The sequence below is a fragment of the Diabrotica undecimpunctata genome, chromosome 7 (assembly GCF_040954645.1).
Source record: "Diabrotica undecimpunctata isolate CICGRU chromosome 7, icDiaUnde3, whole genome shotgun sequence".
Taxonomy (NCBI): domain Eukaryota; kingdom Metazoa; phylum Arthropoda; class Insecta; order Coleoptera; family Chrysomelidae; genus Diabrotica; species Diabrotica undecimpunctata.
The window spans coordinates 58,118,098-58,138,151 of record NC_092809.1 but is presented as its reverse complement, the minus strand read 5'-3'; the positions used below and the strand labels follow the sequence as shown (position 1 = coordinate 58,138,151).

General features: G+C 31.5%; 2 protein-coding genes across 3 annotated transcripts in view; one reads left to right on the top strand and one right to left on the bottom strand.

Annotated features, from left to right (window-relative positions):
* LOC140445379 (uncharacterized) overlaps positions 1–7,756 on the bottom strand; it is a 51,327-nt gene extending 43,571 nt beyond the window's left edge. For both annotated transcript variants that reach the window (XM_072537359.1, XM_072537357.1), the window contains exons 1-4: positions 7,396–7,756; positions 6,640–7,003; positions 4,720–4,923; positions 3,061–3,286 (exon numbers count right to left, since the gene is read on the bottom strand). In XM_072537359.1, the coding sequence (XP_072393460.1) occupies positions 3,061–3,286; positions 4,720–4,923; positions 6,640–6,999 (790 nt within the window). In that variant the 5' untranslated portion in view covers positions 7,000–7,003; positions 7,396–7,756. The remainder of the gene's footprint in view (positions 1–3,060; positions 3,287–4,719; positions 4,924–6,639; positions 7,004–7,395) is intronic.
* Positions 7,757–7,905: 149 nt separating this feature from the next.
* The window catches only part of Afg3l2 (AFG3 like matrix AAA peptidase subunit 2), a 30,265-nt gene continuing 18,116 nt past the window's right edge, over positions 7,906–20,054 (top strand). Inside the window, exons 1-6 of the mRNA XM_072537356.1 lie at positions 7,906–8,090; positions 8,142–8,413; positions 11,425–11,568; positions 12,760–12,853; positions 13,052–13,356; positions 18,482–18,600. Coding sequence (XP_072393457.1) covers positions 8,004–8,090; positions 8,142–8,413; positions 11,425–11,568; positions 12,760–12,853; positions 13,052–13,356; positions 18,482–18,600 — 1,021 coding nt within the window. The 5' untranslated portion in view covers positions 7,906–8,003. The remainder of the gene's footprint in view (positions 8,091–8,141; positions 8,414–11,424; positions 11,569–12,759; positions 12,854–13,051; positions 13,357–18,481; positions 18,601–20,054) is intronic.

Sequence of the window (20,054 nt, the reverse complement as noted above, 5' to 3'; positions counted from 1 at the left end):
TCCCCTTACATGAAAATTATTTTGACAGGAGAGTGGAATTTTCATAACCAGTCGTAATTCGGTCTGAACTTGAAAACACAGATGGACAGATGAAGCCGCATTTAAGTTAAATGGTAGGGTTAATCGACATAATTCTGTTTATTAAAGTAACAGTAATCCCCATGCAGTTTTAGAAGAAGAGTTAAATCTTCCAGGTGTTACAGTTTGTGGAGGAATGGATGGATTGTAGGACCTTATTGTTTTGATCGGACAGTAACAGCTGAAAAATACCTTGACATGTGAAGAGAGGTGTTGATTCCAGAATTGCAAAATACTCCTACTTATGAAAACATTTCTTTAATCTCTCAGCAAAATGGAGCACCACCACACTATGGTTTACAAGTAAGAGATTTCTTAAACAATACATTTGAGAAACGGATCGGACGGCATGGAACAATTGACTGGCCTCCAAGGTCATGTGACCTAACACCATGCGATTTTTCTTTGTGAGCCATAATAAAAAATGCAGTATTTAAGCGAAAGCCAAAAACATTAGGAGCATTAAAGAAATGCATCGAAGCAGAGATCCTTTCATTGCACGCACAAGCAGGTTTGTGTAGAGCAATCTGTAAATCAGTCATCAAATGCTGTAATGTATGTGTTGAACAAGAAGGTAAACAATTTGAAAAATTTTTAAAATCAATTATATTTCTGAAATTGCATTTTGTTTTAAATTGTTTTCGGTAAAGCGACTTTTCGTCCACCCTGTATATTGGAAACTACTTACATGATATCTATGAAAATTGGTTTATGGGGATTACAAGTTATGAAGAAATTAAAGAAAATATTTTGACTGAAATGCAACTTTCAGTTATATCGGAAGTAAGCAGCAACTTTGTTATTTTAAATGGAATACCCTTAATATTATTGCATTTTTAAATTCTACGTAAAATTCTAGATAAAATTTGTTTGAGGTACCATAAGTCAAAATTTTATATTGACGTGACAACGTCTTAAATTAGGTTGTGGCTCGGAGTCACTCATGAAAAAGTGTAACGCCCGCTCACGTCTGTTACGATGAGTCACCGAACGAGAGAGAGGCCCGCCGGGCCGGCGAATGCCTTGCGTCTCTCTCCCACTCAAACATGATCGGTCCGCTGCGCGCGCAGCACTAGAGAATTAGGCGCGTTGAATCGGTGCGTGCTTGTGTCTCTGTCTTTCTCGAGCGTTCTTGGCGTTGGAAAACCGAGAAAGCGTCATAATACAAGTTCACACGTGTGGTTAAAGTATCGTCAGCTGTGTCTGTAGTGAAAATGTGGAGTGCTTAGATTCGTCATTTACAACAACTACAACAATAAAGGTAAATAATTGTACACTAATATTTCATTATCGTAAACTATGATTGATTGATTAATTGTTATATTGCCACAAAAGTTGAGAAACTGAGTTTATAGGTTATGTCATACTATTGACAAATGTTGATAGTGTTAAGTAAATTATTAGTTTAAATCACTCTGCAATCAATCGTAATTCAGTCGATTGAGAAGAAACAGCGCGTTTCAACTGCAAACAACTATTGTGCAATTTAATAATATTCATATCAATAAATATTCTACCGAGAAAAAGACGTTGTCACGTAAAATCTTCGCCCGTAAAACCGACTTTACAGGCAACCGATTTTTTTTTTGAGTTATTTATCTTTTTTCAAAAATTTTGGCAGATAGAGACAAATTTTTCAAAGTTAATAGCTCATCCATTTACAAACATAATGTCTCGAAAACCTTTGAACACAAAGAATAGGTAACGATCTTTCTGCTTATACACCAATCAAAAGTAACCGCTTTTCGATCTCCTGAAGCAATTGTTGCTACATGATCAGATTTTGACACAAAAGTTGAGACCATTTTCTTTGACACACTTCGAGAACGAATCACTTTTGTTGATGGGTGTTTCATCGTGAAACACCCATAAGGCGGATTGGCGTTTATTTTTCGGTTCGTAGGAGTAAATCCAATATTCATCGCCACTAACAATACTTCATACACAGTCTGCTAAAATAAAACAATAAATATCTTACCTTTAACATTATTACACCATTACACCAACATTATAATCACAATTATCTCCAAAAGTATTAACTTTAGATATAGGGAACGATAATACTATTTGAAAAACAACTGATTTCTTTTTTCACTAAAATCATTTGTATTGTATCATTGATTTGTATCATTTGTGAACACCCTGTACATAGAAATTTGATTTTGATGTACATTACTGAAAGAATGTTACCTATTCTTAGTGTGCAAAAGTTTTCAAGACATTATGTTTGGAAATGGATGAGCTATTAACTTTAAAAAGTTTGCCTATATCTGTCAAAACTTAAAAAAAACATGAATAACTCAAAAAGTATGAAGTTTTGACCTATGATACCTCATACAAATGTTGTCTAAAATTTTACGTAGAATTTAAAAATGCAATAATATATAGGGTGTTCCATTTAAAATGGTAAAGTTGTTGCTCACTTATGGTAGCAGAATATTTTTTCACATCATAACTTAACTTGTAATCTCTATAAACCAATTGTCATAAACATTGTGTAAGTAGTTTCCGATATATAGATAGCGTAAGCTCGTCGTGAAACACCTGCATAGTGTACAGTATTATGGAAGACCCTATATATTTGTCTAATTTTAAAATGTGAAGCATACAGATACCTCCTATTTTGTAAAATACTTTTTTTGGTACCTCCTACATTAACAAAAAACAGATATAACGATTTTGTCAAAAAAGTTTATCATCCTGTATAAAGTAATAAATTAAAAATAGAAAGAAAGAAGTTTGATCCTTTGAAAAGATCTAGAAAGGCACCAATATGTAATTCCAGGAATGAAGAATATAAGAAGGGAAATTAAATTTAATAATGCACTCTTTAAAAATAATAAATATTTTATTTGTCTTTGATAATGTACTAAAATAAATGTGACTTGATTAAAAATATTTCACTATAAATGCAAGATTCACAATATCAAGAAGATACATCATATTTTCAAGCACTATAGACATTTCTGTTAATTGACTTACCTTGCTCTGCTGAAGAATTTAAATAATCTGAACCTGAGGATGTGTTCAAATGATTGTCCCACGTTTTCAAGTTGATCGGTTCTTTGATGTCGTCCAATTCGGGTTTCACAGTATTGAGTATATTTGAATTGTCATTGGTTGATTGCAGTTGACTAGTATTCAATTCACATATTGGTTGAACTGGCTCAAAGTCGGAAGATTTTATTGGAGATTGTTGATTTTCTATCTGCAAACAAGAAATATATGTGTAAGATGGTATTAAACCAAAATTAATTGTAAATATTGCTGTTTCGATTTCCAATTCAGAAATAAATCATTTTCAAAAAAATTCTGAAGTAAAATTGTGAAAATACGAAATACAATTATAGTCGTTTAATCCCATATATAAAATATTTCAGTGTAAAACGTATCACAAGGAAACAGATTTTGAACCTTTGTAACATAGAGTGTGTTAAGTTTTAAATTAGATATACACACCATAAATGGCAACACTGCGCGCCGGCCACTTTCCACGAACCTCCGTTGTGCCGTCGGCAATAATTTGTCAGTATACAGTGGTTGTTGAAAGCAATAACAGCGTAGATTTTTAATTTATTTTTGTAAACAACATGTCTGTTGAAACACCCGCAGAAAAGGTTCCAATAATAAAATGGTTTTATGGTGGTAATTCTGAACAAGAATGTGTAGATTTATTTTCTGTGTTTTTTTAGTTGGACCAATTCCTTGTGTACAGTCAGTTCATAATATTGTTAAAATTTTTACGAGTTTTTATTGCTTCAAAAATTGCATAAAATGTCACGCTCAAGAAGTGTCACCAGAAAAATTTGAGGAAAGAGAATACCGGGATACACAAATGTGTGCAACAATCAAGGTAGATTCAACACGTTAAAGTAGAAGCGTTGCTAGAGAGTTAGATGTCGGCAATGTTACTGTAACGGAACTATGGAAAAAGCATGGTTAAAAGAATTTTAAATATTCGAAAATGCAGCAGCTTTATCCAGATGATTACTTTCGAAGAATGGAGTTTTGTGAAACGCTAATAACGAAGGCTAATGATGAACCAAATTTTATTAAAAACATTTTATTTACTGATGAATTTTCTGTTTCGTTAGTAGGGAGACACAATCCTTCCATTACGAGGTATTGGGTGCGGGAAAACCAGCACAGAAGTATTGTTTACTGAGCTCAACATCCTCAAAAAGTTTTAGGAGTACACATAATAGGTCCATTTTTTATTGAGGACAACTTGAATAGTACAGTATACCACATCTGTCCGCAGAATTTTTTATGACAGATTGGGATACTGTTTAGCTGTAGAAGGTCAAATATTTGAATCATTTCTGTAGGGCATAAAGAATTATTTCTTATGAATTAGGAATTATGTTTTAGAATTGGGATTTTTTTTTAGTTTCAATAAGAATGCGCTTTTATTCTTAATTCAACCACAAAAAATATTTCACATTATTAAAAAATGACACAAATGCAACGCCTTATAAAGGTCAGTGTTACTAAATGGTTTTCTCATTTTCTGTCTAGGAGTCGAAGGGGATCAGAGAATTTACCTCATACAAGGCAATGTTGCCGATTTTAGCACTTTATGTAGTTTGCAATATCTAATCCAAAACTTAACATACTGTATTTAGTTTAATGAATACACACCTTGGAGCGTTTGCCACTTACACCGGCATTACTCAAGTGTTTTGTTCGTTTTGTTAGTGCTGGAGAGGAAATGATTGGTGTTGGAGATGAATGTGAGTAAGAAGGGAGTTCTACATCTGTTTCAATCAGTTCATTATATATTTCATTTTCCTCATCATTGTCACATTCGGCTTTGTTATCTTTGGAAGAGGATCCATCCTCACCCTGAAATTATATAAAATAAAATAACATTAAAAAATGTAAAATATTTCTAAACAGTAAAATTAATAATTAAGAAGTACTAAGTAAAAAAACATTAATTAGTATTGTTAAAAAAGAACTAGTGAGAGTAATTGTTATAAATCAACATTTTTATCTTTTAGCTTCTCATTTCTTCTATCAAGTTTCCTCTGTTCCTTCCAGTTTTAACATTTTAGCTGTTTAAGTGTCCTTGGCTATATTTTTTAATATGGAAGTACATACCTACTCATTATTTAATTCCTAAGAACAGTTGTTGGATTCTTCCAATTTTATCAAATTTAAATCTTAACGGATTTTTAAAATATTAATAGGACTGCAGCGGTAGTTGCCGACCACTTAACATTGCAGCATATAACACGAATATATCGAAAACATACATATTGTTTAAAAAGTGGTGTAGTGTGCCTGATGTGGTTTTTGTATGATAAGAACAATTACTTTTGTTTCAGAAAGTGATATAAAATTTTATTATGCAATAACAGTTAATACAAATAAATTGACAGCCCTATAGGTCAGGCATTGAGTTCACCAAAATTCCAGCCCTCGTCATTCAGGATAACGTCATTATAGATGACCAACAAATCAGTGATATGCTTTCCCAAAACTTTCTTAACAAATCAAATAATCCTACCAATCCTCAGAACAAAATTGGTGCTACTCAAAAAACTTGCAATAGTAATTATCCCATTAATACACCTTTCAGTACCCAGGAACTAAATGATGCCATTTTTTCAACAAAAAGCTCACCTGCACGTCCAGATGATATATTCCCTCTATCTTTTTAGTAGAGAAGAGACTCCAACTGTTCAACAACATTTGGTCTTCCCAACAATTCCCATCACTATGGAGACAATCCCTAACGATTCCTATCAGAAAAGGCAATCAATCTCTCTCACCTGTACATTATGTAAACTTCTAGAAAAAATGGTTAGTAAAAGATTACTTTGGTATCTTAAACAAAATAATATTCTCGACCAATTTCAATCAGCCTTCAGACCAAATTGATGTACTATGGACAATCTTCTACTTCTTCAATCAACAATTGCACATGCGCTATCATGGGCAAAACATCCTCACATCACACAACCAAAAATAGTGTCCCACAAGGATAAACATTTTCCTGCAAAGTCAATGTTGCATTTTTCTCAAGAAGTGTCAAAATTGACTGTAGTTTCTTCTTCTTCTTAGAGTGCCATATCCCTACGGAACGTCAGCGACTACCATGCTTATAATATTTTTATACTGATCTCGGTCTTGCACTACGTGTAGCAATTGGTCCGCTGTCAAACCTGTCCACTGCCGCAAATTCCTCAACCAAGAGAGTTTCTTCCGTCCTATCCATTTCTTTCCTTCAATTTTACCATTGAGAATTAGCCGAAGGAACTCATATCTTGGTCCTCTGATTATATGTTTACTCTGACTGTAGTTTACTTCACTCTAAATTTAGAGCAACAATAATGATTGTATGTTCTGAAAACATTTCAAAGTATACTGTTTATTCTCTAATTTTTTTAACATAAAAAATTAGCTTAATAAAGTATGAAAATATTGAAAAATTGTAAAAAATATGTTTAAAATATTTGTGAATAAAGTTGTATGTTAAAAATATACCAGTAAAACAAAATAATGGTGGTCTACATAAATATAATGAACCTATGTATGTTGCATATTAATACTTACAGGATCATCTCCTGTCAATCCTTTTACTTGAAGCAGCTCTGCAGTTCTAAGAAATTGTGTTAAATTTTCTCTTAATACACTGACTTCCCCCATGTACATAAATTCTAAAATATCTTTCATGTTTTCATGCCTGACATCTTTTAATATTACAATAGGATGCTTGCAGGGGTTGGCTTTGAACATTTGTTTAAAATAGGGACTGCATATAGACAGTACAATTTTATGTGCTTGCAAAAAATGACCATCTACAGCTAATGTTACATCTACCATTTCTGCACTCTCTAGAAGATCATGGAAGCCCGAAGTCATGTTGGAATGGAAGTTGTTCCATCTCAATGAAAATTGTTCAGTTGTTGCCATTTTGCTAAAAATAGTTTTATTAAAAAGACAGTTACTACACTATCCAAAAACAATATTTTATACAAAAATATGAACAATAATTAAAAAACAAAATTAAATTTATTCACAAAAAAGTACTTGAAACTCTGTATTTTAAGATGCAGGTTGAATAAATTAAATATTATATAGGATGTAGGCTGAATAAATTAAAAAATTATAACTACAAAATATTTATTATTAGTCCTATGTCAACATTGCAAATTAAAAGCAAAACAATACAGTGTTAGCGATATACACACTTGTACTTTTATCTTTGTTAAAAATAGTTTAGATGTACCTATATATAATTATGTTCTAATTTAATCATTAGGGAAGTGCATCTTACCAATTAACCTATAAATAAATCAGCTTACTCACCCTATTTTAGAATTACCAACAAATTATAATAAATAACAATATTTAAATAAATTTAAAAATGTGTCTAAGAAAAGTTACATAACATCACTAAGAACTGTAAGCTGAAGCTAAGCTGAAAACACGAGAACAACCCTAATTAACCATTTCCGGACCAATCCGGGCATCCGGGATTTGTTGATTGATGAGGATGGAACATCGACCGTTTTCGACTTTTTACGAAGATCAAAATATTTGGCTAAAAGGCCTGTAGATCCAGACTATAGATCCATGGATCATTATCACTGGCCTACAATAACATATTATTCAACCAGGCTAACTTTTATAAAGAACTAAATAATTAAAATAAATACCTCCTGTTTTACTAAAATTTAAGTATATTATACATAATTTGTCCAAAATGATTTATATATTACAATTTATATAGACTTTTTATTAGAGAATATTTAAGTTGCCATATTTTGTTCGTTTACATACCTCCAATATCAAAACGAACTATTTGAATCTGAAATTTAAACAGAGCTAAATTGTGAGGTTAGGTATTTGAAATTTTATAAAGTTATATGATGTTGTCTTTTTGGAGACTTCAAATAATATAAAATACAATAATTATGGCACATCGACTGTTAACTAGTTGTAGAAGATTGGAAAATTTAGTGTGGAAAACATTCAAGCAAAGTAATGTAAACTTTTCACAGGTAAGTTAAATTATTTCATAACAAAATGATTTCTAACATAAGACTTTTTAGACCAAATTTTCTTTAAAAAGAGCTGTGTTAGACGAATGGCGATTATTTTGCGAGAAGCCCCCTAAAGGATTTGAAAAGTACTTCAAGCCGGGTGGGGCTAAAGAAATCAAAGAACCTCCCAAAGAAAATAAGGAAGTAAAAGGGAAAGATGGAAAGACTGAACCACAAAAAGAACTTCCAAAACCACCACCAAGCAAGGCTCCTGGTCCTGGCAGCAGTTCTAAGCCTTACGAACAGTGGTCATTTGGACTTTTTGGAGGATCTGGAAGAGGGTAACTATTTATAATTATACTTAAGTATCTTATGACCTATCTAAAGTAGTAGGTAAATACATTTTGTTACATTTGTTAAAAATAACTGCATTCATGATAGTAGTAATGTGTAGGGTTAATTTTTTTAATGATATTTAATTACATAAATAACAATCCAATGCAACTTCTCTACAAGGTTTAATATACAGATTTAATCAAACATGATGATTAAGAAAGCAAGAAAATATTTGAATTGATTACAGAAAATTTAAAATAATTTTATTGTACAATAGTGTTACAATATCATGGGTATATATTTTTATTGTTTAATAACATTTATAAGAAATGCTTGACACTCATAGATTTTGACTTTGACAACCTATGCACCTAAGAAATAGTTTATATTAATAGTTGAATTTATTGTTTATCAAGTTTGTTGCTGCACAATAAAAATATAAGTTAGGATAAACTATATAAGCATGTAGAGATTACTTTTCATTTAGCCAATAATGACAAACCATAAGAAAAGGTAGTGATTGACCTAACAAACTAAGCACATAAAATCAACATAAAACGGTTTTTTTACCTTTCCTACATACAAATACATCTGCTATAAGATCAAATTATAATTCTTTTCATCAAATTCAACCATTAAATATTGTTTCAATTTTCATATTTCCTTATATATTAATAAAGCTGTTATAAAATCACATTGTTTTCATCAAATTAGAAACACTTACATTACTTCCCAAGGTGACATTTTCAGCCTTCCTACTTGTCAAATGCTCTTTAATCCTAAGACCTTGTTATAGATTGTAATTAATTTACCTTTACTTAGTATCTTAAATTATATTTTATTAATTTTTAGTTGAGGCTAAAATAGTTCCTTTCATCTACCTACATAACTGAATACCAAATAGCACAGTCAGGATCAATAAAAATTAGCTTAAGTTGGTAGTGCTGAGTCAGAACTTCAGAAAAATCTAAATTCTGACTCATTACAACCAAACCTAGACCTGTCTTATCAGGCTAAAATTGATTTGAATTTCATGACATACAATGTATGTTTACTATTAATATTTTGTTGTCTATAGTATTTTAAAATATTTTGTTGGTACCTTGTGACGATGTTTTAATTATATGTTTTTTTGCAATGATTTCCATCAGGTGAGTTTTATGTATATTGTGGGCTGTAGACTATTGCCACATATACCTCTTAGCCTTTTATACCTCTTAGGAAAAATGTTTTCAATCTGTTAATGTATGTGCTTGTCTCTGACACAAGAGCACCTACTAGTCATTTTGTACATGCTTGGCTGGGAAACTTGCGATCTTAAATTTTTCAAGCCCCTGCGAATCTGGTATTTGTATTCGCTCCGTGCGTGACTGCCGCGACACCTACCGCCTTCATCTGACAGTTTTGGACCTACCAATTTTCAGGTTAAACATATGACATTAATGACATATGTTTGACATTGTTAAATACAGGCGAAATTGACAATTATTAATAATTAACTTTTTAATTATATTTTTTCTGTTTATGTACAAAATAAATGTAGTATTAAAAACTGGGTTTCTCAAAATTCATCATAATATATCTTTTTAAGTCCAAACGGAAAAGAAAAGTTAAAAATTTAGTACTAGCAAATCAAGTTTTTCATGTGAAAGAGCATATAATTAAAAACAGTAATAGTAAAAGTTATGATATAAAAGCTAAAGTCATCAGGCACTCTACAGTTAGCTTGAAGCCTTATAAAATATCATTTAAGGTAAATTATTTAAATATTTCAATTGCATAAAAATGAGGTTACGTGATATTTCCTTTTTCATATTAATAGCACGGATTCATCTTTTTCTTTTCTCTAATTTATATGTAATCTTTGGGAACCTATAAAAACTACACTTACTATTTTTTGTATTATTAGCACAACTAAATACGCAACATGTATTTGCACACATTTTTGATAAAATTTATGCGTAAAAAGATAGTGTCCAATTTTGTCATATTTCGCTGCTACCCATACTGGCATCGTTTCAAGGTACCCCTACCATGGTCACGCACGGAGCGAATAGAAACATATAAATACCTAAATATCGCTACCTTAATACCTTTTTTATATTGCCTAGTCAGTGTTGAGTCTGTAAAATGATATTTATTTATCTAATAACTTGCAGTCGCAACCATTGATAATTGATAGGAATTCAAAATTTTGTTTGTATAGCATTAGTTTATCTGAAGCAAATTACGTTTTTTGGAATGAACATAATATAGTTACATTTTTAATTTTACTAAATTTATTTCAATATAATTTTTATACATCCCCTCAGTTAGCAGACATAATAATCAAGCCAAAGCAGATACATGCAGAACTTTGGGTCTAAATCATAAAGAAGGAATAAACAATTTTGTTTTAAATGGGCAAAGTAATGGTGCTAAAATGAAAGTATAAGAAAGCTATTTATCTTCTATCTATGGTGTATAATCCACAAATGGAGGTAACGAGAAAGGAATAGAGAAGGACAAACTAATTCTAAACTTAAAGTCATCATTGACTATAATGATACAATGGGAGGTGTTGATCAACTAAGATCAACACCTTTATAACTACTCAACCACAAGAAAGGGAGAAAATAATAAAAAAAATAGTTTTTTTGTACAGATAAACAAAAACAGGTACAAAAAAGATGCTATGTCACTGAAATTTTTTTTTCAATTTAATTAGATGCATATTACATATGATTTTCATTAAAAAAAAATAGATCATTTTTTTACCAAAACTTCAAAATTAATGTGTAAATTAAGGGGTCAAAATGAATTTCTAATATTATTTGTTAATATTTTAATAACACATGCTAAAAAAGAAAGTTGCTAAAAATATTAGCTTTGGCAGGACAGACCTAATCTAAATAAACTTTGATACTTTTTAATACTCTGTGCACATTATGAAGATATTATTTTGGTCTACAAGAAAAAAAATCAAATAATTGTAAGAAATAAATTAAAAATTGTTTGAATGTATAACTATTTCTAGGGGAAGTGGTGGTAAACCCTTTGGGGATTCTGAAAGGGACAAATGGTATGTCCTGGGTGCAGTAGCAGCTGTAGCTTTCCTAGCAACTGTAACCATGTGGGAGATGGGTTATAAAGAAATCAGTTGGAAAGAGTTTGTACATAGGTAAGTTATAGTTATTTAATTAGAGGTTAATATAAACTTGCATTCATAGAAATCAGCCCACTTTAAATTTTTGACTTTAACTGTATTTTGTTTTGAAACTAAGTATTCGGATCAAAAAAACAGATATACTATTTGGAAAATAATTTAATATGCTTTAATATGAGTGTAAGTTTGTCACAGATTTTTTATCATTTATATGTGTAGCAACCGATAAACATAGAAAAGTGACAACGAAAAATTGCATATTATTTGATTTTCATAATTAATTAGTGTTTGAATGTGTGTAAGTTTAATGGATATTAATCTGTCATCTTCATATACGGCCTGCTAAAATAAAACAAAAAATATCTTACCTCTAATATTAAATCCCATTAAAATTTGTGAACACCCTGCATTTAGAAATTCGATTTCAATGTAAATTGCTAAAATAATGTTGACATTATGTTTGTGAGTGAATGAGCTATTAACTTTGAAAAGTTTGTTTCTATCAGTCAAAATTTTTGAAAAAAGATGAATAAATTTTGTCTAGAATTTTAAGTGGAATCTATAATAATATACAAAGTGTTCCATTTAAAACACAAAAGTTGTAGTTGATTTTCGGTATAAACGGAAGTGGTATGTCAACAAAATGTATCCAAATATTTTTCTTCTGTTTGTCATAACATATAATCCCAATAAACAAATTATAAATATCATGTAAGTAGTTTCTGATATATAGATAGTGTTAGCTCGCCGTGAAACATACTGCATATATAACTAGTTTTTCATAATTGAAAACATTCCGCATACCAAATCACAGGTGAGTAAGACAATGACTGTGCATTATCAAAACTACTCCTTTTAGAATTTTTTTTATGTTAAAACTGGATTGGAAGTTTTCTAGTATCAGTACAACCATCTAAGATGGCTAGTTCAAGAACACTTTAAGCATATTTAGAAAAATTAAGTCAGATCTTAAAATAACTACAAGTTTGGTGGAAACAAACAGTTGCAAAAATTTATTGTTCCTTTATATGAGGTGTCCCATCAAAAATTTGTACCACCTTAAAACTCAACAAAATAAATGTTTTCAGCTAAGTTTTGTTATGTATGCAAAGTGAGATAAGAAAGAATTGAGAATATCAAAAAATAATTAACTGTTTTTAGGTATACAATTTGCTTCTATAGTTTTAATGGCACTTTTTTTTTTAGTTATTTGCAGCGAGGAGTAGTCGAGAGACTAGAAGTAGTTAATAAAAAATGGGTACGAGTTAAACTTTTACCTGGAAATACTGTTGAGGGAGCGGTAAGTAGAAGTTAACCATAAAAAAAATGTTTTCTCTTTTTTGTTCTGTTAAATTTAATTCAACCTAATTCCAGTCCCAAGTTTATCATTACTTAAAGTTATAATAGTATATTATTTTGTTATAGTCAATAATAGAAATCTAAAAGTATCTACAGGTAGTAAAAAATTTGTAAAAACGATTCTTTTAATTCTTTTTAGAATATAATATGGTTTAACATAGGCAGCGTAGATTCATTTGAAAGAAATCTAGAAAATGCACAAGTAGATTTGAACATGGAACCTGCAAACTTTATACCAGTTATATATAAAACAGAAATAGAAGCAGCGAGTCTTTCTGGTATGCTTCCTACTATACTTGTGATCGCTTTCCTTATTTACATGATGCGAAGATCCGCCGAAATGATGGGCGGTAAACGAGGCAAGAGAGGAGGAGGTTTGTTTGGGGGTGTGATGGAAAGCACAGCGAAGTTGATTAATTCCAGTGATATAGGCGTTAAATTTAAGTAAGTGTTACTATAATTTTTCTGTTATTTGTACTACTATATGAAATTAATATAAGGTAAAAACGAAAAAAAAAACAGTACCTATGTCTAGGCAGGGAAAAAGCTTCGAAAAAACTGGACCTGAACAGAAAAAATTGAAAGTTGTAAGGAATATATACTTAGGATTTAAGCTAACTAGTATAGTCGAACAGATATCTCGTGAAATAAAACCAATTTGAAAGCAGAGGTCCAGCAAAGCTATTCGTGCAGTAAACGTTTGCAGTGAGGTGCTGGATATTTTTACACTGTTGCATTGTTTTTTTACTCGCGTTATTTAAATTTGATTTTGTTGTTATTTTACGTCTTGTATTTGTGTATTCTGTTCAAATTATTTTAGTTTTACTCATTTTAAGCAAAAGTTCTTTCCAGAACTCTGTTAAAATTAAAAACTATAAAAGTAAGGAAATAATAGTAATTTAAAAAAGTAGATCATAGTCATAAAAAACTGGTACAACTCTTATAACCGAAAATCGTATTTTTCAAGTTGTGTAAGTTGATCTTGTCACATATGTCATTCTAATTTCTAGGGCAACGTTGCCAGTTCAACGAAAATATTGTATCAAATCAGCTAAAAGAAGGGATGTGCGTCAGACACATTATAAAATTACAGTAGATGCATTCCAACGTTCCCTGTGCCAATACGCTACGTTTAAAGATCCTTTAAACATTTTGGGCATTAACTCAACCCTCTCTCTGGTTATTAAATTTATTAGATACGGTTTTTTGTTGTTAATGATAATAATAATGCTTATATAAAAACTTTTCTGAACGTTCTTTTTTTATTTAGATTTAGTGCAATTCCGTTATCTGTGATGGCAACAACGAATTAAGTCACGAACCATTGTGTCAAGTCTGAACACAGGTTTACATTGGGGAAAAAAAGTGTACCAGTTTTTTTAAGTAAATTAGTGTTATTTATTATAGTATGGAGTTTAAGAGTAAATTATCCGGACGGGCTGTTAATAGTCAAAGTCGAGAAATAATTGCTAATGTGTTATCCTTTATGAAAAAGAAAGCTGAAGAAGGTGTCACAATACCTCAGCATCGCATAAAAGAGCATGTGACAGCAGCGACAGGTGTTTCCGAAAGTAAAATTTACAGAGTCTCCAATTTATTAACAAACAAGTTTTAATGATTTTTATTTATTTTTTGTGACGTATAATGTAGGTTTACCAAATAATCAAAGTTATGCATTTGCAAGAATATATATTGTTATTAAAAAAATAAGGTTCCATCCACACATATCATTGAAAAATAATTCATGTTATCTAAAAAATCTTATAGATAAAGGAATATGTACTGCGGTGGCGATATCTGTGAAGATTGTATTACCATCAAATTCATACTTGTATATATTACTTGTATATATTACTTGTATATATTACATTATTGTTGATAGTTACAAATTAAATGATCTAGTATATCATTTAATTATCGTTATACGATATATTTAGTATCGGCTGTTTGTGTTCGATTCCTTGTCTGTGTGTCTTTGAATATGTTACTGTTATATAAAAAAGCATTTAAAATATTAAAATGGTAGTAAGAATCGTATAATTATTGCATTATTTAAATATTTATTTTGAAACGTTAATCACTTACCATTGAAACAATGAAATAATGAAGTTTTCCAAGAAGGATCTTTTAAAATGAAAGTCTCTTAATCGTGTGGTAATGACATCATAATTATCTATTGTTTGGTAAATATTATGTTTTAATTAAATTATTTTTGTTTTCCTTGTATGATGAGATTTTTATCAAGAATAGTTTTTTTCTTGTAAAATGTAAGATGCATTTTTTCTTCTTCTTCATTTGTATAAAATTTTTAGGACACACTGTATATCTCACCAAAAATCATTCACTTATTCTTTTAGTCATTAAATTGTTATGTCAATTATTTGAAACTCATTTTTGTAGATATCATACTACAAATACCCAATATTACTGTGATCATCTAATATTGACATTGTAAAACTTTTAATATCTATAGCGAGTGTTTATCAAGCGGTACAATGTTTGTAACGATTAGAAACGATGAAATAAGAAATCGGATGGGGGTAGATGGATCACTGGCAACAGACATAGAAATGAAACAACTTATATGGTATGGCCATGTTCAAAGAATGCCAGAAACAAGACTACCAAAAATCGCCATGAAATGGATACCACCAAATCGTAAGAAACGAGGAAGACCAAAAAGAACATGGAAGGAGGGAATAACAAAGGCAATGAGCTCCCGAGACTTGACCGAAGAACAATGGAATGATAGAAATTCGTGGAAATTAGGCATCGGACAACGACCCAAGACGTTTTGAAACCGATATATATATATATATATATATATATATATATATATATATATATATATATATATATATATATATATATATACAATGTTTGTAATGTTCTGGTAAATTCCATGCTTTTCTGGCCGAATACTTTCTCTCTCTTGGCACTGGAAGCTCCGCCTTTCACGAGATTCCTCTTCTATAGTACAGGACGAATTGAAGAAAATATTAGAGATCTGATAGTAAAAGGAAGAGAAGTTATGTAGATCCCAAGTTTAGATTTATGACAAAAAATTATAAGAGAACATACAAAGAGACGAATCTACAATTATAAAACCAGTGTTAACATAATCGACAGAAGTATGGCAATCAACCAAAAAATATAAAGCCAAACTATTAAGTACTGACGTGGACTTTTGGAGGATAGCTGCAAAAAGATCTCAGTTAGAACATATAAGAAATGACGATATTAGGAGACAACTGATAGTACAAAGGAATACTACATAGAAAAAGAGCAACTTATATGGTATAGATACGTCAGAGGAATGAAAAGAAGAACATAATTCCCAAAAAAATATACTGGACCTCCACAGAGAAACGGAACAAAACGAGGAAGATCAGCAACAACATTGCTGAAGGGCGTCTCCAAGGCGATATCTTAAAGAAATCTTAGCAAAGAAGACTGCTAAAATAGAAACAAAGGGCGATTAGGAATCGAATGACGTATTATGCTATGAACACCATTTTAACATACACATCGGCCCACTATCGGGCTACATCGGTTCGATCTTTGCTGGCGAGCAACAAATCTTCGAGGGTACATCAATGTGGACAGTTTCTGCATGTAAGAAGATGTTCCATATTCTGTGTTTCTCCACAGTCACAGTTCACCTTGGTCTATTTTTCCTCATTTTGCCATGTTTGATTTTACTGGAGCGACCCCCCCTTAGTGATTGGTCGGTCCATTGAACCTGGGGAAGAGGAAAATACTCAGGCTGTTCATCCTGCACTGTTCCAAAGAAGCTTTTCCTGGATTTTAGTCGCTTTCGTGGTGTTCGAGTTTTGTATAGGGCATGCCGCTCGTCCGCGATCTGTTTAATTTTCTCTATGTGCTCTGCAGCGCATCTGCGTGTTGAGGGTTCTGCAAAACACGCTGCTTTATATAGATTTGAGTGTGGCGTTGGTTTCATGCATCCCAATACTATCCTGGGTGTCTCATTTAGCGCAGTATCAACTTGTATGGTGTGGGCAGATCTGCCCCAAACGGGTCACGCATATTCAGCAGTTTAGAAACACAGTGCATGTGCCGTTGTTCTTAAAACGTCAGGACGTGCACCCCATTTACTTTCCGTTCGCTTTCTGAGTATGCTGTTCCTAGTTGTTACTTTCCCTCTCGTTTTTATGCAATGTTGTCTGTAGGTGTTGGACCGGTCCAGAGTTACTCCAAGATGTATAGGTTGGATTTTGTGTTCTAATATATTATTATTCCACGCAATTTGGAGTTTTCGCTTGGCTTCCTTTGCGCCAAGGTGGAAAGCGCAGACTTGGGTTTTAGAGGGATTGGATCTCAGCGAATTCTGCAGGTAGTACGCTGTCATTGTTTTTAAGGCAGTTTCGAGTTTCTCCTCCACTTCTTCAAAACTATTCACTTGAGCACATATTGCAAGATCGTCAGCATAGAGGAAATGATTGGTTTCGGTCGGCGTAGGTTGGTCGTTTGTGTATATATTGAAGAGCATTGGTGCTAAAACACTTCACTATGGAAGGCCGTTTTTTTGAACTCTCCACCTACTTACTTTACCCTCCAGCAAATTACGGTGCAGTAACCCCGGAGGTCAGCAATCCCAATCAACAAATTTGTCAGCATTTAATTTTTATATAAAAGAAATACGATTGTAATTAAATTCAGTTATTTTCGATTAATAAAGCAGTGCAGTTTAGTTGTAAAAGTTATTAAAGGGCCTTTTTACAAAGTACCTTCGTTAGTTAAAACCTTTAAGTAGCATAACGAAAAAACGTCTGTTTTGAAGTAAGAAGTATACGACCTTAACCAGATGGTGGTCATTGAGAATGTCGTATAATTTGCGGAGCAATGTTTTGTGCCTTACTGTGTCATAGGCTGCTGTCAAATCTACGAAAGAAGTCCATGTTATAAGTTTTTCTTCAAAGCCCTCTTCAATGTGTTCTGTTAGTGCGCGGACTTGACCGGTGCAAGATTTGTCGGATCTGAATCCTCCTTGTTGTGGGATGAGGTGCTTGTCGACATTTTTTTTATTCTGGCGAGTATGAGTCTCTCGTATAGTTTTAAAAACTGACACAACAGTTAAATAGGTCTGTAGCTACTGGGATTTTCTGGGTCCTTTTCTGGTTTTAACAAGGCTATCACTTTTAGATTTCCTCCATGATTTTGGAATTTCGAGGCTTTGCAGCACGTGTTATAAAGTTGCAAGATCCAGTTTTTTGCTTCTTGGCATAGATGCTTTATTTATTCACTGCATCATATATCATCCACACCTGCAGCTTTCCCATTTTGTAACCAGCTCATACCGTCGGGGAGTTCTTTTAGTGTAAAAGGAGTTCCTAGCTGGTTTATCTCCGAAAAACCTAAAAGTGTGGAAATATGCTTGATCGTATTGTAATGTATCCTTGATTCAATTGTTAAATTTGAAATTTCTGCCTGAAAGTCCTACGACTATGAGCCCAAAATTAATTATTAACACTAGTCGTGTTTTTGATTTAAATTCATATATACATTTACTTATATTTATTATTGAAATTTATAAAGTTATTATTTTTAGGGATGTAGCAGGATGTGAAGAAGCAAAAATAGAAATTATGGAATTTGTTAATTTCTTGAAAAATCCACAACAATATATTGATCTTGGTGCTAAAATTCCAAAAGGAGCAATGTTAACAGGTAACTAGTGATCGAATTAAATTACTAAATACACTGATTAACAGAACACAGATACGAAAGCTACCCGATGAGAGTGGTGCAGAATTTGGTAACCTTGAAACTGAGGAAAACCGTTGTTGTGCCGGTGTTTGCACCAATACAATGTTTAACTTACAAAATAATTCATTTGGTCTATAATAGTTACTGTTACATCTGATTTGATATTTAATGTACCTACACTAAAAATCAAGACAAACAAAACTTAACAAAACATTGGTCATTTAATAAAATTCTGTGTTAAACCAAAAACTATAAAAAGTAGCTTTGAAGTGAACAGGAAATAAATGTAATAGGTAGTTTGGGAATTCTAGGTATGTCCTTAACAAAACAAGAGAAAGTAAACTGGCTGTTAGAAAAGTGACAGTCGTTAAAGATTTATATATAAACGGTCATTTAATAAATTTCTGTGTAAATAGAAAAAGTATAAAAAGTAGCTTTGGAGTGAACAAGAAATAGATATAATAGGTGATTTGGGAATTTTAGGTATGTCCTTAACAAAACAAGAGAAAGTAAATTGGCTATTAGAAAAGTGACAATCGTTAAAAAATTTCTATGTAAATTGAAAAAGTATAAAAGTAGCTTTGAAGAAAATAACGATAGCTAAAGGACAATTTAAATATTGCTGCTAAGCCAACAAAATAATAGAGAAGATTTTTTTCTGTAAAATAAAGAAATATTGAACTCTTTAAACAAATTTGCTACTTTACATGGGAAATAAGCCACAATTTGAGTTGGAAATGAAATTTATTTGACGTTTCGACTTAAGCTTTGAATATCTTGATCAAAAATCGTATTTTGATAACGATTTCTGAAGCGGTAGTCGAAATGTCAAATAAATTTTATGTCCAACTTAAATTGTGGCTTATTTCTCAAGTAAAATAGTAAACTGCGTAACATGCCACAAAGACATAGCTTCACAACAATATCTTTAAACGAAGTTTTAGAAATTCCTAGTCTAGTGAGTACTTTTGAAAGTACTAAGTTCTAAAAAATCGAAAAATGGCAAAGAAAAGAATAACGATAGCTAAAGTACAATTTAAATATTGTTGCTAAGTCAACAAAATAATACAGAAGATTCTTTCTGCAAAATAAAGAAATATTGAACAGTTTCCAATTTCAAGATTGACAACGTAAAATATTCATTTGGAATTTAAATATGAGATAAAATGTCTATTTTTCTCTTAGATGGTTTCGATTTTTTTAAATGTTGTAGGTCTCTATTGGTATATTTCAACGAATAAAATTTTTTTAATATGATAAATAGTTTCACAATGTATGATATTGGAAAGTTAAGACATGGATGGTCAAAAAGTATTTTTGACATCTCTTTAAACAAAGTTTTAGAAATTCCACTTTTGCATGAAAGTTGATCAAAATGGTTAACATATATCATTTCCTATTGGTAAATAAACGAA